This window comes from Hemitrygon akajei, chromosome 4 (genome assembly GCF_048418815.1).
Source record: "Hemitrygon akajei chromosome 4, sHemAka1.3, whole genome shotgun sequence".
NCBI classification, from domain to species: Eukaryota; Metazoa; Chordata; class Chondrichthyes; order Myliobatiformes; family Dasyatidae; genus Hemitrygon; species Hemitrygon akajei.
The window spans coordinates 93,250,544-93,276,445 of NC_133127.1; the positions used below are offsets into that span (position 1 = coordinate 93,250,544).

Genomic DNA, 25,902 nt, shown 5'->3' on the forward strand with positions numbered 1-25,902 from the left:
TTGTGGATGGGACTCTAGTTCACGTTATAATGTGTATCTGGTGTTGGTTTTGTGGATGGGACTCTAGTTCACGTTATAATGTGTATCTGGTGTTGGTTTTGTGATGGGACTGTGTAGTTCACGTTATAATGTGTATCTGGTGTTGGTTTTGTGGATGGGACTCTAGTTCACGTTATAATGTGTATCTGGTGTTGGTTTTGTGGATGGGACTCTAGTTCACGTTATAATGTGTATCTGGTGTTGGTTTTGTGGATGGGACTCTAGTTCACGTTATAATGTGTATCTGGTGTTGGTTTTGTGGATGGGACTCTAGTTCACGTTATAATGTGTATCTGGTGTTGGTTTTGTGGATGGGACTCTAGTTCACGTTATAATGTGTATCTGGTGTTGGTTTTGTGATGGGACTGTGTAGTTCACGTTATAATGTGTATCTGGTGTTGGTTTTGTGGATGGGACTCTAGTTCACGTTATAATGTGTATCTGGTGTTGGTTTTGTGGATGGGACTCTAGTTCACGTTATAATGTGTATCTGGTGTTGGTTTTGTGATGGGACTGTGTAGTTCATGTTATAATGTGTATCTGGTGTTGGTTTTGTGGACGGGACTCTAGTTCACGTTATAATGTGTTTCTGGTTTTCTGGTTGCTCCTTTCCTCATGGCCATTTTTTGTGATTTTGATTGGGTTGGGCCTGGTTCTGCGGCCTGCTGTCAATGAACGGCACAGCACCAGATTGAACTGACCTGTTTCAGCGACTTTGTGGTTTGGTGTTCTGTGCTTTTCATTCATCTCCTTTGCCGTTTGTGCAATTTGTTATTCTTTTATGCATGGGGAGGTGGTGAGGTTTGATGTTTTTCTTTGAACGGGTGGCATGGTTTTCTTTGTTTGGTGTAAGACAAATCCCAGGGTTGAAACTGCGTCATACTCAGTTAATAAATGAACTTTGAGTGTTTGAAGGTATTCCTTCAAACCCATCATTAATGAAGTATTAATCGTTCATTTTGACTGCTGACAACACAATCAGTGCAATGATTGGTCTGGGATGTTTCCTCCAAAACGCATTGTTATCAGGATAGATGGATCAGGAGTAATTTGAGACAGTAGTTGAAAGACAGAGAGGGACAGGTCAATAGGAAGAGAGAGAGAGAGACGTACCAAAACACGTGGATAATTTATTAACAAGCAGAACTGTAGGAAAAAGGAGCAACACACACAAAGTGCTGGAGGAACTCAGCAGGTGAGGGAACATTGACAGAGAAAAATGAAAAGATGATGTTTTGGGTTGAGACCCTTCCTCAGATTGGGAAGTGGCCTGAGGCCAGAATAAAAGGATCAGGCAGGATACAGGAGCACGAGCTTGTGGGTGACAGGTGAGGAGAAGGGAAGGTAGGAAGGTGGATGGGGGGGGGGGGGAGAGTGAATGACGCGAGAAGCTGGGAGGTGATGGATGAAAGAGGCAAAGGGCTGATGAAGGAGGAATCTGGCTGCATCACCATCTGGTTGGGGGTGGTGGTGCTACTGCACAAGATCAAAATAAGCTGCAGAAACTTATAATATTAGTCAGCTCCATCATGGGTACCAACCTGCATAAAATCGAAGACATCTTCAAGAAGAGGTGCCTTACAAAGGCAGCATCCATCATTAAGGACAACCCCCCCCCCCCCCCCCCCAACACCCATGACCTGCCCTTTTCTCATTGTTACTGTCAGGAAGGAGGTAACACACACACACAATGTAACTCAGATTTTTCTCTATATTTATTTATCATGTATTGAATTGTACTGCAGCTGTAAAGTTAACAAACTTCACGATATATGCCAGAGATATTAAAGCTGATTCTGATATGAGAGGGCAGTAGACCATGGAATGAAGGGAAGGAGACAGAGAACCAGAGGAAGAAAAGTGTGGATGAAGGGCAGAATGTGAGGATGGAGGGGAAAAAGAATGGAATTCCTTCAAGAGGATCTCTAACATGAAAACCAATAGTTTAAATGGGTGCAATGTACTATTTGTGATTATTTTCAGAATCAGAATCAGTCACTGACATTAGTAAAGAAATGCGTTGTTTTAACAGTAGTGAAATGCAGGCATAATAGATTACTAATAAGTTGCAATAAAAATATACAGTATATAAATTAATAGTCCAAACCTCCAAGAGGACCACAACCTTGTCATGGTTTGGGGGCTTATGTGCCTCAGTGACCCAGAGAGCTATGCTGACTGGAGTCAGGGCTTTTTGCTTTGGCTCTTGGTAGGGTCATTCACGCCAAACAGGTCAAAGGGTAGAGGCTAGAATAAGAGTGGTCCACCAGTCCTCCAATTCGTGGGTTCAGCTCAGGGCCAAGAACCCTGATTAGTAAAACAAAATTGTTCTGGAAACAGCGATGAAGAATTTGAGTGTGGCGGTATTCCTGAGTCTCCACCTGGGACTTGCACGGCTGACAATAGTGAAAACCAAGTGGAGGCTACTGACATGACGAAGGAAGCCCTGAACACCACCAGAGGTGGAGGACCTTCATTGCTGCCCGAAACCCGAATGGTGTAACGGGCAGTAAGTAATAGTGCAAAAAAATGGCGAAGTAGTGTTCATGGCCTGTTCAGAAATCTGATGGCGGAGGGAAAAAAAACTGTTCCAAAAACATTGCATGTGGGTCTTCAGGCTCCTGCATCTCCTCCATGACCATATTAATGAGGAGAGGACATGTCCCCAATGTCCTTTATAATGGATGTCACTCTGATTGTTATTTTAATTATAATCAGAACATTGCAGGCCATTTCAATGGAACGTCTATCCTGTACTTGTGTAAAACCACAAAACTGAAATAGTTTCTACTAATTTAGTGAGTAAATGCGGAAAACAAAAAGGTTAAAACACTGAAATTCACCCATGTTTCTATTGATATAACAGCAAGTGAAACATTCTATATATATATATATATATATAGAGGTAATGAAATAGTAATAGGTAACACTGAGGAAGAAAATAATAAAGTATAATATCATATTAAAAACAAGAATAGAAAACATAGAAAACCTACAGAACAATTCAGGCCCTTCAGCCCACAATGCTGTGCTGAACATGTACTTACTTCAGAAATTACTTAGGGTTACCCATAACCCTCTATTTTTCTAAGCTCCATGTACCTATCCAGGAGTCTCCACCACCGTCACCGGCAGCCCATTCCACACACTCACCACTCTCTGCATAAAAAAAATGTACCCCTGACATCTCCTTTGTACCTACTTTCAAGCACCTTAAAACTGTGCCATCTTGTGTCAGCCATTTCAGCCCTGGGGAAAAGCCTCTGACTATCCACACGATCAAAGCCTCTCATCATCTTGTATACCTCTATCAGGTCACCTCTCATCCTCTGTCGCTCCAAGGAGAAAAGGCGAAAAGTTCACTCAACCTATTCTTGTAAGGCATGCTCCCCAATCCAGGCAACATCCTTGTAAAACTTCTCTGCACTCTTTCTATGGTTTCCACATCCTTCCTATAGTGAGGTGACCAGAACTGAGCACAGTACTCCAAGTGGGGTCTGACCAGGGTCCTATATAGCTGTAACATTACCTCTCGGCTCTTGAACTCAATCCCATGATTGATGAAGGCCAATTATCCGTATACCTTCTTAACCAGAGTCAACCTGCGCAGCAGCTTTGAATGTCCTATGGACTCAGACCCCAAGATCCCTCTGATCCTCTACACTGCCAAGAGTCTTACCATTAATACTATATGCTGCCATCATATTTGACTTACCACAATGAATCACCTCACACTTACCTGGGTGAACTCCATCTGCCACTTCTCAGCCCAGTTTTGCATCCTATTGATATCCTGCTGTAACCTCTGCTAGCCCTCCACACTATCCACAACACCCCCAACCTTTGTGTCATCAGCAAATTTTCTAACCCATCGCTCCACTTTCTCATTCAGGTCATTATAAAAATCACAAAGAGATTGGACATGAATTTGGCAACCTAATTTGAATATTGTTGCATTGTTGAATGTTATCGGGGTGACGTCGAGGCACTTTCGAGGCGAGTGGAGTGTTGCATAGTCAGAGCAGAGGAGAAGCAGATTTGGGGCCTGTCCACCTAAACTGAAAGCGAGGTTTGATTGACTTAATTGCCAGGCCAATTTGGAAAGGCCGGATACAGGCCGAAATGTGACGCCAGGCTACAGGCCCAGAGTGTATCGATCTGACAGGGCCCAGGTCCTAGAGCGAACAACAACCCGATGTTTGGACGATCTAAATGCCGGGCCACATGGATTGAAAAGGCTGGGTGTCAGGACCACAGGCAAGGATCGGGCCAGTTCTGCTCATGGCTCTCTGACATTTACCCTGCTCTCTGCTACACTGAGGCTGAGGCTTGCACCAGCTGCTCTGGACTTTGTGTCTGAAGACTCATTTTCGTTCTAAACGCTATTTGCCTACTTTTATTGTTGGTATGTTTGTTCTTTTCTCTCTCTGCACACTGTGTGTTTGTCAGTCCTCTTTTTTGGGCTTGGAGTACAAGTAAATATTAGCTAAGTAGCATGGATTAGAGGCAATCTGTATAAATAAATGGTGAGTCTGTAGCAGGGCTGGATGACAGTGGGAGGGAGGTGGTTTATACGAGCATAAACAATGCAGACGAAGTGGGCCAAGTGACCTGTTTCTATCCTAGAATCTGTAATAATAAATGGTTTAATTGGTTGGACTACACACCATTATAGTTTTACAAAAATATCTCCATAAAAGGCAATTCCTTTCACATTAATTTTCTTATGTGCTCTATGCAATGAGGATTTTTAAGGGTGAGGCATGTTAATTAAAAAAAAAGTTATTAAAAATTTTTCAAGACTGTTTTGATGAGATTGCTGTTTTAGTACAATGTCTTGGCCACCAGGGACAGAAAAATAACAATCCCACTGCCTAATGCTTTAACCTCTTTAAGCCTTTTGCTTTGTGCAGTGAAAATCCTGAATGTGTAATTGAATTCTTGGTGTGTGTGCTGGCTACAAACTACCCCATCGGGTAGCAATTATTATTGTACAATTACATTCATCACATTTTTATTCTCTTTCTTTGATCCTAGGCCTGGAATATAATTTCACAATAGAAACCATGTGATGACAAAGATATACTCTGTTATTAAATACAACTAAATAAAATATGCTGAAATTGAAGAGAACAGGTCACAAGGCTCTCAGAGGGACAAGTGCAGAAGGAGAAATGGGTCAGGGCAAGGAAGTCATTGTCCTCTTGACATCACAACTGTGAAATTGGAAAGCTTCAAAAAAATATTGTGCTATTGTTTCTTGGTGTTATGAACTCGTTTGCTGGTATCCATGAAAGATTTCCTCTGACGTTAATGTCCGATGACTTGAGATGTCAACATTACTGTGTCAAGTAGAAAAATGTTCCAAATGGACACAGAGTTCATGAAGTTGGGAAAACAAGGCCCTACACACCCAACTTCAGCTGTCCAAATGAGACTTCTCTCATACAATTGTGAAGGTTACTTGCGCATTGTTTAATCTGGTTGCTTTTACAGCTGTAGCATAATTATATCACAGAGCACTTTCCAAAAATGGTCTCATTATTTACTGGTATCACTTTGACGTTAAAGTATTTGACTGAAAGCTTTTGATTATTTGACAAAATTCAACTTTCAGTTCTCAATTTTATTCCAGAGGACCAACACCGAATTATAGCATGGGAATGTCAGGCTTTGTCACCCATTTGCTCTTTCCTTCTTCACTCTGATCTAACTGGGTAAAGCAAAGGGGAAAGCAATATGAAAATTCTTCTTTAAAAAAAGGGTCTTTTTTTAAAACACAAGAAGTCCAGCAGATGCTGAAAATCCAATGCAACAAACTCAAAATGCTGGAAGAACTCAGCAGGCCAGGCGGCACTCATGGAAATGAAAAAAGAATCAATGCTTTGGGCTGAGAGAAGAGTGGATCAAAGGGGAAAGGGAAGGGGGCGCCAGGGGCAGGTGTTAGGCAGGTGAGAAGCGGGAAGGGGTTAGAGTGGGGAATAGAAGAGCAGAGGGGGAGGAAATCTCTTTTTTACCCCTGGAAGGAGAAATCAATATTCATGCCACTGGATGGAATATAAGGTGTTGTTCTTCTGCCCTGAGGGAGTCCATGGACTGAGAATGGGAATCAGAATTAAAAAGGAAATTTCACTTTAGATGGACAGTGAGGAGGTGAGGACCCCAATTTACGATGGGTCTCACTAATGTTGAGGAGGCAGCATTGGGAGCACCAGATACAATAGATGACACCAGCAGATTTGCACGTGAAGCGTTGCCTCACCTGGAAGGAATGCTTGGGCCCTGAATAGTGGTGAGGGAGGTGGTGAATGGGCAGGTGTAGCACTTAGGCCACTTGCAGGGAAAAGTGCCGGGAGGATTAGTGGGGAGGGACGAATGAACAAGGGAATCTCAGAGGGAGTGAATCCTTACGGAAAGCGTAAAGGAGGGGGAGGCAGTAAAGATAAGTTTGGTGGTGGGATCTCTTTGGAGGGTGGAACTTGCAGGGGATGACGTGTTGGATGAAGAGGCTGATGATGTGGTAGGAAAGGACAAGAGCAACTCTATCACTGCTAAGGTGGCAGGAAGATGGGGTGAGCATGGATGTCTGGGAAATGGAGGAGCTGTGGGTGAGGGCAGCATCATCGGTGGAGGAAAGGAAACGGCGATCTTTGATGGAGGAGGACATCTCAGATGTCTGGAAAGGAAAGCCACATCCTAGGAACAGATGCGGTGGATAAGAAGGAACTAAGAAAAGGGAATAGCAATTTTACTGGAGGCAGGGAGGGAGAGGGACAGTTATGATAGCAGTGGGAATCAGTAGGTTTATCAAAGATGTTGGTCAGAAATTTGTCTCCAGAGATGTAGACAGAGAGATTGAGAAAGGGGAGAGAGGTGTCAGAGATGGACCTATTGAACTTGAGGGCAGGGTGGAAATCAGGCTATAAGAATGCAAATGGAATGTTGGCTTTCATTGCTAGAGCGATTGAATTTAAGAGCAGGGAGGTTATGTTGTAACTGTACAGGGTACTGGTGAGGCCGCTCCTGGAGAACTGCGTGCAGTTCTGGTCTCCATATTTGAGGAAAGATATGCTGGCTTTGGAGGCGGTGTAGTGAAGGTTCACCAGGGTGATTCCAGAGATGAAGAGGTTGGACTATGAGGAGAGATTGAGTTGCCTGGGACTGTACTTCTTGGAATTAAAATCATATAAAATTATGAAAGGGATAGAGGCAGGAAAGCTGTTTCCACTGGTAGGTGAGACCAGAACTAGGAGACATAGCCTCAAGATTCAGGGGAGTAGATTTAGAATGGAGATGAGGAGGAACTGCTTTTCAAAGACAGTTCTCTACCCAATGAAGCAGTGGAGGCTAGCTCAGTAAATATATTTAAGATAAGGTTGGATAGATTTTTGCATAGTAGGGGAATTAAGGGTTATAGGGAAAAGGCAGGTAGGTGGAGGTGAGTCCACGGTAGGACCACCCATGATCTTATTGAATGGTGGAGCAGGCTCGATGGGCCAGATGGCCTACTCCTGGCCCTAATCCTTATGTTTGTATAAATTGGGAGCAAAGTTGATGATATTAATAAGCTCAGCACGAAGCAGCACCAATGCAGTCTTCAATATAGTAGACAAAGAGTTGGGGAGCATGACCAGGGAAGGCTTGGTACATGGACTGTTCCATATAGTCAATGAAAAGGCAGGCAGAGCTGGGCCCCACGGTTAATGCTCAGGTCTGGAGAGCGTGGGAGGAGCCATAAGAGAAATCACACTAAAGTGTTGAGGGTGAGGACCATTTCTGCCAAAGGAGAGTAGTGGTGGAGAGAAACTGGTTTATAGAGAAAGAAGTGGAGAGCATTAGACGCTTCAGACTGATTCCTGGGATGGCAGGACTTTCATATGAAGAAAGACTGGATTTACTAGGTTTATACTCACTGGAATTTAGAGGATTGAGGGGGGAACTTATTGAAACGTATAAAATTCTAAAGGGATTGGACAGGCTAGATGCAGGAAGATTGTTTCTGATGTTGGGGAAGTCCAGAATGAGGGGTCGCAGTTTAAGGATAAAGGGGAAGCCTTTTAGGACTGAGATGAGAAAAAACTTCTTCACACAGAGAGTGGTGAATCTGTGGAATTCTCTGCCACAGGAAACAGTTGAGGCCAGTTCATTGGCTATATTTAAGAGGAAGTTAGATATGGCCCTTGTGGCTAAAGGGATCGGGGTATGGAGAGAAAGCAGGTACAGGGTTCTGAGTTGGATGATCAGCCATGATCATACTGAATGGTGGTGCAGGCTCGAAGGGCTGAATGGCCTACTCCTGCACCTATTTTCTGTTTCTATGTTTCTCGATGGGGGGTAGCAGTGTGTAGAGACTGGACATCCATGGTGAAAAGGAGGCGTTCAGGAACAGGGAATTTGAAGTTAGTGAGGAGATCGAGAAGCATGAGAAGTATCATGGATGTAGTTGGGAAAGATCTGAACCAAGGGGATAGAATGGAGTTGAGGCTTGAGGACATAAGTTCCGTCAGTGGGGCAGGAGTGGCAGAGACAATGGGCCTACCCGGACAATCAAATTTGTGCATCTTGGGTAGGAGTTGAAATTGAGCAGTGTGGGTAAGGGAACTGTGAGTTTGGAGGCCTTGGATGGGAGTTCTCTAGAGCTGATGAGGTTAATGATGGTGTTGGAGACAGTTTTCTGATAGTCTGGAGTGGGGACCTTTTCAAGGGGTAAGGAAGAGGAGGTGTCTGAGAGTTGCTGCCTGGCCTCAACAAGGTAAAGGTCAGTCTGCCGCACTATAACAGCACCCCTTTGTGTCTGTGGGTTTGCTGGTAAGTTTGGGATTGGTGTGGAGAGAGTTCAGAGGGAGGAGGTTTTTTTTTTAAAAAAGAGGGACTTAAAAGGTTTTTTTTTAGAAAAAACTCTCTGTGGCAGAATCAAGAGTAGAACATCAAAAGTGATGACTTTAAAAAAGTTCACCATGTTTCCAGATAAATAACTAGATGAAACTGAGATTAATAAGTATTACTGACACTGTATAGACATTTGGATATTTGTGAAACTAACATGTGAGATGGACAAAACCATCTGATTCCCAGGAAACACACTCATCTCCCGACCAACAAGCTGTACAGTAAAGACAATTACTTCGTTGGCCTTTCTTGCTCTCATTTGCTTAAAAACAAAAAGAATGTTAGAATATACACGTGTATATACACTTCTCTACCATTCAACAGGTCATCACAGATATTTTCCTCAACTTTACATTCCTGCCTGATGCTCAATTACTTGGCTCCATGGATTACAGAAATATGTTGGTCTTAGCCTTGAACATGCTCAATAGTCAAGCACCCACAATCCTCTGAGGTGGAAACCTCTAAGCATTTCCAATCACAAGTGATAGCATTTCTCTTCACTTCAAACCCGAATGACTGACCCCTTTTCCTGAGATCATGCCGCCGTGTTTTAAATTCTCTAGCAAGCTAGACAACCTCTCAACAACAAATGATATCATTTCTCCTTCATCTGAGTTTCACTAGAGCATTCTCTAGTCGGTCCCTTTCACTTTTGGAAGGAGCCCTCTTGTTCCAAGAAACTTTCCCTGTGGTGCTTCTGTGACATCGGTAATTCTGTAGAGCGGACCGAATGCCTGTACTTGCTACACATATCCATTTAAACTGGAAGAAGGCACGTTTAGGACATACACCACAGGATTGGGCCCTGCGACCCTTTGTGTCTGCAATGATTGTGTTGCCACTTTAAACTAAAAATAGAGAACATTTACAAGGATGTTGCTGGACCAGGCGGACCTGAGTTATAAGGAAAGATTAAATAGGTTAAGACAAAATTATGAGGGGTATAGGTAGGGTAAATGTAAGCAGGCATTTTCCACTGAGGTTGGGTGGGACTACAACTAGAGATCATAGGTTAAGGGTGAAATGTTGAAAGTTTCACTCACAGAGTGTGGAATGGGCTGCCAGTGCAAGTGGTGCATCCGAGCTTGATTTGAAAGTTTAAGTGGTTTAGATAGGTATATGGATGGTAAGGGTACAGACAGCTATAGTTCCGGTGCAATAGGCAGTTTAAATGGTTCGGCATAGACTAGATGGGCTGAAGGGTTTGTTTCTATGCTGTACTTTTCTATGATGTCTGCATACATTCCATATCCCCACACCTTCCCTGGTCCCCTGCATGCTTGTGTGCTTGTGTAAATGCCTCTGCCACACCTCAGTATCAGGTGTGGGTAAGTGTACCCGACGAGGGTCACCAGCTGCAACAAAAACAGATGGTAAGCCTTGACAGCATGTTAACGCAAGGGGTTTTATTTAGTGTCAGCTGGAAAAAAGAGCAAAACCTGCCCAAAAGCTGTGAAGAAGAAGTATTTACAGATAGACAAATGAAAACATATAAAAACTTACAAATATAAAGAGACTTTCTCCTCAACACATTTTGCTTTAACTTTCCAATATGACTGTTCACCAGTGTCAAAACCAACCTCCACCCCTCTATAGCAAATCCAGACTGAGGGTTTAAATCTGCCCCCACCGGCCCAGAAGAACCAGAAATTCTACTGTTGTTCTGGGGGGGGAGGGTATGAGGTCATCACATGATCAGACCATAACAATTAATTGTTTCAGATGCTGAATTGGAACATTTTAAACAGGGATTCTAACATCCTACAGTTTGATTCCACAACAAATGCCTTAGTTAAACCCATAGATCAGTGCCTACATACTTAGATGAATACAAAATAATCCATGCAACACACACAAAATGCTGGAGGAACTCCAGGCAGCATCTATGGAAAAGAGAAAAGTCGACATTTCAGGCTGAGACCCTTCAGCAGGACTGGAGAGAAAAAGGTGAGGAGTCAGAGTCTAAATGAGGGGGGAGGGAGGGAGAAACACAAGGCGATGGGTGAAACCGGGATGGAGAAGGGTGAAGTAACGAGCTGGGAAGTTGGTGAAAGAGATACAGAGTTGGAGAAGGGGGAATCCGATGGGAAAGGACACAGAGGGAAACACTCAGGCTACACTCAGCTTGGAGAAACAACACCTTATATTCTGTCTGGGTAGCCTCCAACCTGATGGCACAAAGATCGATTTCTCGAACTGCTGGTAATGCACCCCCCAACCCCTGCCTCAACCATTCTCCATTCCTATTCCCCCCCTCACCTTGCCTACCCATCACCTCCCTCTGGTACTCCACCCCCTTTTCTTTCTTCCATGGTCTTCTGTCCTCTCCTAGTGATCTGTAACACCGCTTCAGAGATTCCGGGCCTGCTACCAGAGAGCACAAGGACTGGTTTGATGAAAAGTATGTCAACATTAAACAACTGTTGGATGAGAGACATCATCTACACATAAGCTTTCCTCAGCGACCCTAATTCCACCTCAAAGAAGGATGCCTTCAATAACATCCAAACGACCATATAACATAAACTGTGCCAGCAGGATTCCTGCTGAGAAATAAAGCTGATGAGACACAGGCATATGCAGAGAAGCATGAACTTCTACGCTGCACTATAAGTCATTTACGGTCCCACATCATCAGAATCATCCCCTCTCCTGGGTACGGGGACAGACTGACAATGGACAAAGAGAAAATTCTTCATAGCTGGGCTGAGCACTGTAACAGTGTTCTGAATCACCCTTTGACTATAAATTACAAGCCATCGATCACCTGCCCCGGATACCTGTCGATGAAGCACTGGATGGTCCACCAACCTTAGCCGCGACCCAGAAAGAGATACATCAGCTCTCTAGTGGCAAAGCACCTGGATCAGACACAATACCAGCTGAGGCCTACAAGAAAGGAGGTGCAGTGCTAACAGGAAAGGTCCATCAGCTCTTCCAACTCATGTGGCAGCAAGAGATGATCCCACAGGCATTTAAAGACATATCCATTATCCAGCTGTATAAGCAAAAAGGAAACATTCAGACCTGCGACAGCTGTCAGAGAATAGCATAAGACACTGGGGCAGAATTAGGCCATTTGGCCCGAGTCTGCTCTGCCAGTCAATCATGGCTGATCCTTTGTTCCTCTCCTCAGACCCACTCCCCAACCTTCTCTCCATAACCTTTGATGCCATATCCAATCAACAGCCTCAATCTCTGCCTTAAATACACCCAACAACCTGACCTCCACAGCTGCCTGTGGTAACAAATTCACCACTCTCTGGCTTCAGAAATTTATCCACATTTCTGTTTTAAATGGACACCCCTCTATCCTGAGGCTGTGCCCTCTTGTCCTAGACTCTCTCATCATGGGAAACATCCTTTCCATATCTGCTCTTTTGACATTCGAAAGGTTTAAATGAGATCCTCCCTCATCTTTCGAATTCCAGCGAGTACAGACCCAGAGCCATCAAACGTTCCTCATATGATAACCCTCTCATTCCTGGAATCATCCTTGTGAACCTCCTCTGAACCCTCTCCAATGCCAGCACATCTTTTCTTAGATGAGGGGCCCAAAACTGTTCACAATACTCAAGGTGAGACTTCACCAGCGCCTTTTAAAGCCTCAGCTTCACATCCCTGCTCTTGTATACAAGACCTCTTGAAATGAATGCTAACATTGCATTTGCCTTCCTCACCCCGAACTCTACCTGCAAGTTAACCTTTAGCGTGCTCTGCAGAAGGACTCCGAAGTCTCTTTGCATCTCAGATTTTTGAATGTCTCCATTTAGAGAATAATCTGCATATTTATTTCTACTACCAAAGTGCATGACCATGCATTTTCCAACATTGTATTTCATTTGCCACTTTCTTGCCCATTCCCCTAGCCTGTTTAAGTCTTTCTGGAGCTCACCCATTTCCTCAACACTACCTGCCACTCCACCAATCTTCGTATCACCTGCAAACTTGGCAACAAAGGCATCTATTCCATCATCTAAATCATTGATATACAGCATAAAATGAAGCGGTCCCAACATTGACCTCTGCGAAACACCACTAGTCACTGGCAGTCAACCAGACAAGGTTCCTTTATCCCCACTCACTGCCTCCTACCAATCAGCCAATGCTCTAACCATGTTAGTAACTTTCCTGTAATACCATGGGCTCTCAGCTTGGTAACCAGCCTCATGCGTGGCACCTTGCTGCCTGTCACAGACAAGATCTTCTCAACCATCTCACATCGGACCTTAAACCAGGGACTCCTACCAGAGAGCCGGTGTGGATTCCAGAAAGAGAGTGGGACTATCGATATGATGTTTGCTGCATAACAGCTGGAAGAGAACTGTCAGGAGCAAAACACTGACCTGTTCTCCTGCTATGTCGATCTGACCATGACCTTTGACACTGTTTGCAGAGAGGGTCTGTGAAAGATCATGGTGAAGCACAGATGTTCAAGGAAATTCATCACTATGGAGGATTATTTCTATGATGGCATGCACGCTAGAGTTCAGGAAAATGGTGGGACGTTCGAGCCCTTCCTTGTCTCAAACGGGGTCAACCAGGGCTGCACCTTGGCACTAATGCTATTCAGTCTGATGTTTTCCATCATGTTGACTGAAGCCTTCAGAGATAGTGACATAGGCATCATCATCAGATTCTGTACCAATGGGAAACTGTTCAAACTCAGGAGGCTCCAAGCAAAAACTAAGGTACTGACAGATATCATCAGAGACTTCCTTTTAGTCGATGTCCATGTCCTCAATGCTGGTACAAAAGATGAGAAGCAGTGCTCTTTCAACAAGTTTTCTGATGTGTGTACCAACTTTGCGCTTACCATTAACACCAAGAAGACTGAAGCCAGTTCCAGGGAAATCACATGCTGAGCCAAACATCACAATCAACGGTCAAAGACTTAACCCAGTGTTCAGGTTCATGAACCTCGGCAGCACACTGTACCAGAACATCGTCATTGATGATGAAATAAATGCCAGGATCGCCAAAGAAAGTGTAGCCTTCAGCAGATTTTATATCTGAAGTTGAACACCTCTCTTTACCTTATTGCTTCACCCTGGTCAGGGTCGATGAACTGGTCTGTGATTTGTGTGATTGAGATTATGCTAGTGCTGAGGAATTTTGTGGTGAGGTTTCTTGCTGGTATTTTCTCTTCTCTATCCGTGTCCGTGTCCTCAGATTTACCCAGGATGCGTTGCTCTGCCAATTCTCAAAGCTCTTTGTTATTAAGGCTTTCACCATGAGAATGCTTTTCAACATCAACCTGATGCTCACCAGTTTCCGAACACTTGCAGTTTCTCATCCATGCTAATGCTTTCCCTAGATCCTAGATGCACCACCCTCACTGGAAGTTGCAGCCAGTTTTCCAGTGAAAAAATGGAATAAACTGGCAAGGCAGCAAGAACGTTTACACATGCAGGGGAGGCAGAGCGTGAACTAATACGTGATTGACTGTGAGTGGCTCGGTGTGTATGTAAAACGCTCTCATTCGCTGATTGAATGTTTACTGTAATGGCAGCCACACTTGAGAAGTTTTAAGTGTTTGGAATGTCATTTTTAAAAATTTCAATATAGAATTGAATAACCGCACTGTAACGAATCAGTGTTACACAGGGCCTGAGTGTAAAAGTCTTTGGCATCAACCCAGGATCGAACTGAGTGGCGCTTCGCCCTCCATAAGGGTGTAGTGACAGGTGAGGCAGAAAGGACAAATGCAGCAGAGAGCGACGTAGGCTGGCCAGGAAAGCCCGAGCCAGCAGTCTCCAACCTAACGTGGCTGCTATCATTTGTCCACACTGCCCAAGAACATTCTTAGTGCGGTTTGACCCCTCCAGATACCTGCGATTCCACAGACAAGTCCAGCCCCTACAAATCGCAGATGACTGGAGTGGTTCTCAGCGTTGCACGATGAATGAATGAATGAACTGTGGTCTCCAGTTGCCCAACTTGCTGAACTTAACCTCAAATAAAAACAGTGTGGTCATGTGCTTGCTGATTTACACTGTAAACTTGTTTATCCATATTTCAATTTTAATATTCTTAGCCTTACTTTCACATTTTTTGAAGGTCTTGCCCTTTTCAACTCAAGAAAAATAGTTGCGCTCTTTGAACTTTTGCCTCTTAATCAGCTGAAAATAATTGATCCATCAGTGCATGTTGCAACTTCAGCCGCCGTACCTTATCAGCTCTTGAACTTGATCACCACATTTCTACCTCCCAACCTTTCACTCCTCTGTTAAAATGGTCCTTAATACTTAGAGCAGTATTTGGGCCATCTCTTCCAATAACTGATGCTTTGTATCAACTTTCAGATGATTGTGGAAGTGCTTATAAATGAAAATGAAGTGCACAAAGCCTTTACGATAAGTTTATTTTCAATTGTTGTTTGAATTGGGGAAATTTTATCTTCGACATTGATGACTCATGTGCACCATACTCCTTAAAAGGAATTGGATATCATTTTTACAAATTTTAAGATGATTTTAATTAACGAGTTTTTGTTTTTCTTGCACTCATATCACTGGAGGAACACTGGCCCTTCACATGCAGGGGCTGGAGGAGGCAATTCTGTTGTGAGCTAGGTTTTGGCATATTCTGGGCTACCAACTTTAGAAGCATTAAAATACTGACGTGCGAAAGTCATCATAGGACCACGACCCAGTGCAATCACAAATTTAGAATCTAGAAGCAGTTCTGGTGAATTTAATTAGATTCTTCTATGCCAGGAAAGGACATGGCTGTCTCATTTGGTTCCAGCTGTCTGGAAAGAGGGTCCTGACAGCAGACAGGATACAGCAAAACCATAAATAATTCAACATCATATTAATGTGCTGGAAAGCCATTGGAAAGTTTTCAAAACTAGCAGCAAGTTATTTATTTGTTTGGAAAATATCAGCATATATTCCAGCAGTGATATGCAAAGATTAAGTTTTATTATTAGTAAAAAGAATTATATAGGACAAGTGATGCTATTGTGTTCTATGAAACATGACTTCCCTTAGCAAATGTTGGATCCTAAATTATTCACTAGGGAAGCAGTCACCCAGAGTGTGCTGGGAATAAAGGACTCCAATTTTTCCTGGAAGTAGGTGATCTGATCATTTTTCCTCCTGAGTTCTTGTAGAAGAGCTGAGATAATTCGATTGCTCAGGTTAATAAATCCACACACTTAAGTGCACACTATGAAAATACCACAAAATGATCCAAGTACTTCTGCAAAACTCAAGCTTTTGACAGACATTTCAACAGCAGGGAAGACAGGAAGTATGCGAAAGGAACAGGAAAGTGGCCATAGAATTGGATCAGTGACAAATTTACTGTGTGTTGGAGTCAGCTCAAGGGGACTGACTCTCACCCTGCTTCTCACTTTATTTTCTCGCTTACTTCCTTCTAAATATTTTCCAAGATTTCCTTCCAGGCACGATACCAAGCATGATTCTGTGGATGTTGGTGAGTGAATTCAAGTTAATTCACCTTCCAGAGCAGTACCGTCAGGTAAGGTTCAACATGTACATGAACCACACCCAGCTGTACCTCCTGACTGCTGTTCTTAATCCCCAATCCCCTCCCCTCCCTCTCTGTTCTCCAAAATCACTGACACTTGTTCAATATCTAGTCTTTCTTTCCATTAATCACTGTAAATGTTAGTGCTCACCATGAAATCCAACTAGTGTACTGTTCCATCCCTCTTGGTGGCCATTCTCTAAGGCTTAATTACCTCCTTTGAAATTAAGATGAACTTCAGGCCACGTGTCTATTCCTGCTTCTAGCTCAGTAATGTTATCGATTGCTGCCACTACATCAGATAATATATTGATAAACTCCTATCTATGCACTTGTTGGGTGAGACATGACTGTTCCAATATTTAATTGTCTGGCCTATCATACAGCATCCTGTAAGGCTATCAAGAGAGAAAGCAGCTAACATCGGCAAGAGGGGAAATGAGCAAGCATTTGGCATCTCCTTCATTAATCAAGAGTGAAAAACATGAAATCAAGGATCTAAACACAAATTCTGCAAGTACTGGGAAACTGAATACAAAGCAGCTCACATGAAATGCTGAAGGAATTCAGCAAGACAGGAAGGGGAATAAACAGTTGATGTTTCAGGCTGAGACCCTTCATCAGGACTGAAAAGGAAGGGGGCAGAAGCTAGGATAAGGAGGTGGAGCAGGGAAAGAAGTACAGCTGGTAGGTGATAGATGAGGCCGGGTGAAGGGGTAGGCAGGTGGGTGGGTGGGTGAGGGGGAGATGAATTCCAAATCTGGGAGGGACAGGTGGAACAGATAAAGGGTTTGGTTTCAATAATAATGAACATGGTCATTTTTAATTGAAAAAAGAAATTCACTGCAATTACTTTCTCCAAACAAACATGGTTGAAAATCAAGCCTTTCACAAACATGGCAACTCACCTGAAGAATCCAGACACTCTGCCGTAGTTGATGTGAATTTTTGGCCAAGAATAACGTCGAAATCTTCCAGAAAGTCGACAGACTGTGAAGGAGATGTGATGACAACATTCTCTAAAAAGTAAGAAGATTTTCCAAAGAATTAGGCAAACTAGTCTTGATTGGTCCAAGCCCATCAACACTGACAATCTGGCAATGGAGTGGATCTGAGGATTTGACACAACTATATTTCAAGATCTAACCAACTTTGGCCAGCAGACAGGTCAGCAAACAGGCTTAGACATATGGGGAGACTACTGAGGGAAGGGGGTTAGAGAGGGGATAGTCTTCATGGGGAAGGGCAGCAATCTCTACTTATTGGTGGGTTTAGAAGACATACTCCGCTAAGAGAGCATTTAAGATCATGTTATATATCAGGGCTTAAAGGAATCACAACAGCTTTGGTACTGAAAGAAGTTCCACTTTCAATGACCCGCTAAATGCTGTGATCTCATTCTTTATTAACTGCATCTCTCTTTCTTTCTACCTACGGTTTCAAAATGTCAAATAGCCCTGAGCATTTAATCTTACACTTTGGTCGACTTGTTCCTATGGCAACAAATAAACTGCTGGAAGATCTCAACAGCACCTGTGGGAGGCAAAGAAATCGTCAAAGTCCTAGGCCAAGACCCTGCCTGGGGACTTATCCCTGTTGATGGCTTTCAAATCAAATCTGTTTATTTCTATTATGCAATTAGTTAATCCAACTTTGAATGTTGAGATGAAGACCCTTTAATTTTATCTCATTATTTTCCCTTAAGCTGACTCTGTTGCTGCATCTTGCCCCTTTCTGATAACCCTCTAGCTGGTTAGCATTACCTTGGTCATTACTTCCTTCTCCTTTCTCTTCAATATGTGCCTGTTCCCACTGCTCACTTAGCCTGTCAGGTGTCTGGTCCCTTCTCTTTTACATTCATTAGCGCTCTCGGACATCAAAGGCCAGAACCTATCAGACTCCTTATCACTAATGTTTGTCACAAAGTTTGTTGTTTAATGGCATCAGTACAGAGCAAGGCTAAAAGTTACTAGAAGTTACAATAAATAAATGAATGAATGCATGGTGGCCCATTCAGATATCTGATGACAGAAGGGAAGAAGCAGTCCTCCTCTCCGATGGTAGCAATGACAGCCAGCATGTCCCAGATGGTGAGGGTCCTTAATGGTTGTTGCCTTTTTGAGGCAGCACCTTTGGAAGACGTCCTTGATGTGCTCGTGATGGAATTGGCTGAGTCTAGAATCCTCTGCAGTCATTTTTATTAAAAAAACTGTTACCCAAGCTTTACTCTCGCTGAAGCATTTGTGGTACCTAAGTTCAATTTTCTTGCTTTCAGGCAACGAACAGTTTCGGATGTAGTCAGGTTTATATGGCAAAATGGCAGCCTGAGCTGGTCAAACGCAGCCATTCCTATCCACTCTATACCAGGGCTCGAGTGCTCCAAACAATGAACTGCTGGAGGAACTCAGCAGGTCGAGCAGCACTGGGGGGGAGAGAAAGGAACTGTCCATGTTTTGTGTTGTGACCTTGCATTAGGGCTGAGAATGGAGTGGGAAGATGGCTGGTACACAGAGAAAAAGGGGAGGGGTGAGACAGGGGCTGACCATGGGCAGAGGAGTAAGGTCAGGGAGGAAAGAGGTGGAGTTGTATCTCCAAGAGCTCAAATATCACTGTCAACTTCCAGGATATCCAGCACACCCAAACTGCTAATCACTTGATTTTTCCCCCGATTGTTTTGCTTGTTGCCCCCCCCCCATAATATCTCCACCATCTTCCCGACATCTGACTTACCGAAGCTGAGGCGTTAAGTTCTCCCAACCCAGTATCAGCCACAACCCCCCATAGAGGCGATCTGCAAACTCTCTCCCCACACTCTCACTAGCCTCATCACTGTTGTAATCATCAATCCATCTTCCCCAAACTTTGGATGCAAACAAATGCACCACTTCTGATCTTCCTATAGTCACAGAAAACTACAGCACAGAAACAGGCCTTTCAGTCCATCTAGTCTGTATCGAACTATTAATCTGCCTAGTCCCATTGACCTGCATCCAGACCATATGGTGCATTGTCACTGCTACCTTCTGCTGCACCCAGGTCCCCCTGCTGTATTGTCAACCTAGAGCCTGCTTTCCAGAATTCCTAGGCTAACGCCACTTCCTCGTGTTTATTGTCTGTGATCAGGAGGTCATTACTATCTTCCCATTTTAATACATGTAGAAGTTATTTAAAGACTTTTCATATACATTTCCAAAGTAGCAGCGGGAAGAAGTTTGGACGCCCTCTTTGTGACTGCGTGGGTTTCCTCAGTGTGCTCTGGTTTCTGCCCAAGTCTAAAGATGTACCGGTTGGTCACTGTAAATTGTCCCATGATTAGGCTTGGGTTAAATCAGGGGTTGCTAGGTGGCGTGGTTCGAAATGCCAGAAGGGCCTGTTCTGCACTGTAACTCAATAAATAAAAAAACATTTGATGAGGATGAAAGGAGATCAATGAGTTAGATATTACATGAAACTAACCTTGTTCTTTATCTTTCATCCAACTAAGAAGGTAGTTACTTGTTTGCTGTAGTAAGACATTATTGTCACCTTCAACAGTACAGGTGAGGTCATTGTCATTTCTAGCATCCCCAAGACGATTTACTGCAAAGGAAATCAGATATGAAGATGAATTATATCACCACGCCATTATACTTCAGACTCTTTTTAGAAATAATTTAGAAATATTTTACATGAAGACACATTTGCCAAACTGCTTCAGTAAGTTCAAGTCTGAATTGTTATCATTGCTTAGATTCTATTAAGTATGTTAGCAAATATATATCGGGGCATCACAGTAGTATGGCATTTAGTGCATTGCTTTAAGCGATTACTGATGGGGGTTCGGCTCCTGCCTCTGCCTGTGACGGGTTTGCATGTTCTCCCTCCCACATGCCAATGACATACGGTTGGGTCAGCAAGTTGTGGACACGCTACGATGGCACCTCAAGCATAATGGCCTTGCAGGCTGCTCGGACAAACCTTGCTGATTTGATACGATGTAGAACAACGTACTTCACCGTATGCCTTTGACGAATGACAGCAATCTAGCACTTACTGGCAAGGTAGCCATGACCTCCACAAGCTTCGCGGCACTCCTGAATGCCATGCTGAGCTGTCCATGAACTGAGAGGTTTAGCTGCACAGGTCAATGCATGTATTTCTTTACCAACCTCGACCTATCAAAATTAAAGTTGAAGATAAAGCATGACAAATGTGTAATCATTTATGATTTTTTAAACAAGAAATGACAAAGATCAGTGTATGTTCTCTGCCGAGCAGCTGGATCACTTTAATAGAGAATCCGGTTTATAATTTAGGTAAGTCCAGATACTTTACCACATTCCACCTACAAACCCCATTTCCAGAAAAGTTGGGATATTTTCCAAAATGCAATAAAAACAAAAATCTGTGATATGTTAATTCACGTGAACCTTTATTTAACTGACAAAAGTACAAAGAAAAGATTTTCAATAGTTTTACTGACCAACTTAATTGTATTTTGTAAATATACACAAATTTAGAATTTGATGGCTGCAACACACTCAACAAAAGTTGGGACAGAGTTAAAATAAGATTGAAAAGTGCACAGAATATTCAAGTAACACCGGTTTGGAAGACTCCACATTAAGCAGGCTAATTGGTAGCAGGTGAGGTATCATGACTGGGTATAAAAGTACCGTCCATCAAAGGCTCAGTCTTTGCAAGCAAGGATGGGTCGTGGCTTACCCCTTTGTGCCAAAATTCGTGAGAGAATTGTTAGTCAGTTCAAAAGGAACATTTCTCAATGCAAGATTGCAGAGAATTTAGGTCTTTCAACATCTATAGTACATAATATTGTGAAAAGATTCAGAGAATTCAGAGACATCTCAGTGCGTAAAGGGCAAGGTCGGAAACCACTGTTGAATGCGCGTGATCTTCGAGCCCTCAGGCAGCACTGCCTAAGAAATCGTCATGCTACTGTAACAATTATAGCCACCTGGGCTCGGGAGTACTTCAGAAAACCATTGTCACTTAACACAGTCCGTCGCTGCATCCAGAAATGCAACCTGAAACTGTATTACGCAAGGAGGAAGCCATACATCAACTCTATGCAGAAACGCCGGCGAGTTCTCTGGGCCCGAGCTCATCTCAGATGGACCGAAAGACTGTGGAACCATGTGCTGTGGTCAGATGAGTCCACATTTCAGCTAGTTTTCAGAAAAAACGGGTGTCGAGTTTTCCGTGCCAAAGATGAAAACGACCATCCTGATTGTTATCAGTGAAAGGTGCAAAAGCCAGCATCTGTGATGGTATGGGGGGTGCATCAGTGCCCACGGCATGGGTGAGTTGCATGTATGTGAAGGTATCATTGACTCTGAGGCGTATATTAGGATTTTAGAGAGACATATGTCGCCATCAAGGCGACGCCTCTTCCCAGGACGTCCATGCTTATTTCAGCAGGACAATGCCAGACCACATTCTGCACGGGCTAGAACAGCGTGGCTTTGTAGACACAGAGTGCGTGTGCTTGACTGGCCTGCTGCCAGTCCAGATCTATCTCCTATTGAAAATGTATGGCGCATCATGAAGAGGAGAATCAGACAACAGAGACCACGGACTGTTGAGCAGCTGAAGTCTTATATCAAGCAAGAATGGACAAAATTCCCAATTGCAAATCTACTACAATTAGTATCCTCAGTTCCAAAACGATTAAAAAGTGTTATTAAAAGGAAAGGTGATGTAACACAATGGTAAACATGCCTCTGTCCCAACTTTTGTTGAGTGTGTTGCAGCCATCAAATTCTAAATTTGTGTATATTTACAAAATACAATTAAGTTGGTCAGTAAAACTATTGAAAATCTTTTCTTTGTATTTTGTCAGTTAAATAAAGGTTCACGTGAATTAACATATCACAGATTTTCGTTTTTATTGCATTTTGGAAAATATCCCAACTTTTCTGGAAATGGGGTTTGTAGTTTTTGTCTAACAATCTCAAGAAGTTATACCTTTCCTCTTCTAAATACTGAATGTATTTTGCCGAAGATTAATGTAAGACCCTTTCACCTTCCTCTAAATTTCCAAGCATGCAAAATGCAGCAGTAAATTTTGACATATGAGACCTGACAAGACTCAATATCTACTTGCATTATAGATACTGTTGAATGGAGAGTGTTCCTAACTAATGTAAGTAATTGAATTTCAGACTGAATTTTCCTGCATCATCTTGTGCCTGTGATATTAATGACTTACTCAATGGCAACAAGTATATTCCTAAAGATGGAAAAAGTTTCCAAACAAAAAATCAGCTGTCCAGTCTCCCAATTCATTGCAATGTACTTCTGCTGCAAAACAACAAATTTCACAATGCAAGCCAGTGATATTAAACTTGATTCTGATTCTCTTTAAATAGTGGTGGATAGTGGGCTAATAGAAAATTAAGACGATGCTCCCAGCAGTAATTAGTACCCTTATCATTATCAACAGAACATTAATGGAATTATACATTCCCCAGTTCATTTTTAAGAACAAGTGGAAATGTCTGCTGTTATTGAGACCTCCCTTGTGGAATAAAATGCTGAAACCATTGGAAGTGCTGCATTCATTTTCTCCACAATGAAAGTACTGAAAATACTATATTTCTTCTGACAAAGGAGTCCTCTTTAATTATGTTGACACACAGATGATTGGCTGGTTTGACAAAAACCCTCAGTCTTTGTTATCCTGGAATAACTCCAATGATAAATTCTGGTCACCGGCACATCCAAAGTCATTCTCCCATTTAGGGGAGATATGCATGGAGTTGACTCCAAGGTACAGTATGCCATTGAAGTGACCTCTTTAGGACCAGATAGTCTTCTCATTTACCCAAGTTATCATAACCAGTTCTAATGCATGGTTGTTACACCAAATGCAAAGTAAGTGATGATGATGACTGATACAGGTAGACGTGTGTCTACATAGACTTTACTAGGGCTTTTCACAAGGTAGGTTCATGCAGACATTTACAATGCATGGCATTCACACTGACTTGACTGTTTGGATTCAGAATTAGCTTGCCCATTGTAGACATGGGATAGTGGTTGATAAGACTAATTCTGGAGGCCCCTAACTAGCAGTGTTCCACAGTGATCCATGCCTGGACCTCTGTTGTTTGTGATAGATACAAAAATACAAAAACAAAAAAGGAAGGCGGGCTCTGTCGTGGGCAAAGTACTGGAGAGTTTAACATCGGTAGCTGAGCGAAGGGCGCTGAGTAGGCTACGGTCAATTATGGAAAACCCTGAACATCCTCTACATAGCACCATCCAGAGACAGAGAAGCAGTTTCAGCGACAGGTTACTGTCGATGCAATGCTCCTCAGACAGGATGAAGAGGTCAATACTCCCCAATGCCATTAGGCTTTACAATTCAACTGCCAGGACTTAAGAACTTTTTAAAGCTATTATTAATGCTTTTTGAGCTAGTGATTTAGATGCATATCATATTATTACTGAGTTAAGTATTGTATTGTATGTAATGAGTTTTTGCTACAACAAGTGTACGGGACATTGGAAAAAAATGCTGAATTTCCCCATGGGGATGAATAAAGTATCTATCTATCTATCTATCTATCTAAATGACCCGGATGAAAATGTGAATGGGTGAGTTATAAGCTTGCAGGTGATATAAGGATTGCTGGTGCTGTGGACCATGTAGAAGATCGCCAAGGGATACAGCGGGACACAGATCACTGGCAGGTATGGGTGGAGACATGGCAGATAGAGCTTAATCCAGCCAAATGTGGGGTGTTGCACTTCAGGAGATCAAATGTACAAGGATAAGATAGATAGATACTTCATTGATCCCAAAGGAAATTACAGTGTCACAGATACACAAATATTAGAAGAGAAATAAGAAAGAATAAAAAATAAGTTGCCCCAAACAGTCTAACAGGAGGAGCTCATCACTTCCCTAGCTATAGGTTGACTCATTGTAGAGGCTAAGAATGACCTCATATAGCGCTCTTCCGAGCAGCGCAGTTGTCTTTGTAAAATACACTATAAGGACGGGGCCCCTAAAAGTGTTGGCGTACAGAGCGATCTTGGGGTCCAAGCCCACAGCTCCCTAAACATATGTAGCTAAAGTTATACTAATTATGTTGCAGTTGATGGCTATTCTGTAATAATTTATAATGGTCATATACCTGAATTTGACACTCAAGTATTGCTATTTCCTCATGACCCGTTGGTCTAAACTGATGCTGCTCTGCAGTGGTAAACATGCATGTGCAACAAGGAGATTAGACAAACTTGGGTTGTTTTCTCTGCAGCAGCACAGCCTGACGGGAGATCTGAGAGAAGTTTATAAGATTATGTGAGGGATAGATGGTCGGTGTCTTTTTCCCAGCATTGAAATGTCTAACACGAGAGGGCACGCATTTAAGGCAAGAAGGGGTAGGTTCGAAGGAAATATGTGAGGCAATGTTTTTTTCCAGACGGTGGTGGGTGACTGGAACATGCTGCCAGGGGTGGTGGTGACACAAGTACAATAGAGATGCATAAGAATCGGAATCAGAATTAGGTTTAATATCATCGGCATATATTGTGAAATTTGTCATCTTTGGAGCAGCAGTACAATGCAATACATAGTAATAGAGAGAAAAAAAACTAAATTATAGTGAATATATTATATAGTAAATAGTTAAATTAAATAAATAGTGCAAAAACAAAAATAAATTAGTGATTTGTGTTCATGGGCTTGACGTCCATTCAGAAATTAGATGGCAGAGGGGAAGAAGCTGTTCCTGAATCACTGAGTGTGTGTCTTCAGACTCTTAAGCACAGGAATGTGCAGAGAATAGGGGGGGGGGGGGGGAGGATATTGACATTCTTTAGGCAGAATAGATTATGTTAGTTATGCATATAATTACTAGTTTAATTAAATCTGCACAACATAGTGGCCCAAACTGTTGTATTGTTCTGTGTTGAATGCTTTTTTAATTAAACATTGTTTTCATTACCATTAGAAATTAGAAATCTTTTGAAGAATGCCATGCATTCCCAACAAATACAACACTAATCAATTTTTTTAAGAGATCATAACAACTGAAGGAGATATGTTTAATGCAAGAAAGTAGTCTGAGGTAAGAAATCAGCTGAGATCAAGCGAATGGAGGGACAGGCATGAATAAACAAAAGTAGTGAAGACGTGCACAGCAGTGCCTCTATTTTCTTAGAAGTTGGCGAAGATTCGGCATGTCAACTCAAACTTTGACAAACGTCTACAGATAAGTGCTGGAGAGAGTAAGAACTGGTTGCATTATGGCCTGGTACTGAAACATCAATGCTCTTGAAATGGAAAAGATTATAAAAAGGAATGAATACACGCCAGTCCCTCATTGGTAAAGACCTCCCCACCAGTGAGCACAACTACAGGGAATGCAGCATCCCCACCATTCAGGCCATGCTCTCTTCTCACTGCTGCCATCAGGAAGGAGCTACAGGAGCCTCAGGATTTACACCATCAGGTTCAGAAAC

At 42.7% G+C, this 25,902-nt stretch overlaps 1 protein-coding gene across 5 annotated transcripts in view; it reads right to left on the bottom strand.

Annotated features, from left to right (window-relative positions):
- acox3 (acyl-CoA oxidase 3, pristanoyl) overlaps window positions 1-25,902 on the bottom strand; it is a 141,191-nt gene that overhangs the window by 57,922 nt on the left and 57,367 nt on the right. For all 5 annotated transcript variants that reach the window (XM_073043069.1, XM_073043065.1, XM_073043066.1 and 2 more), the window contains exons 11-13: window positions 20,462-20,582; window positions 19,885-20,007; window positions 17,337-17,447 (exon numbers count right to left, since the gene is read on the bottom strand). In XM_073043069.1, the coding sequence (XP_072899170.1) occupies window positions 17,337-17,447; window positions 19,885-20,007; window positions 20,462-20,582 (355 nt within the window). The remainder of the gene's footprint in view (window positions 1-17,336; window positions 17,448-19,884; window positions 20,008-20,461; window positions 20,583-25,902) is intronic.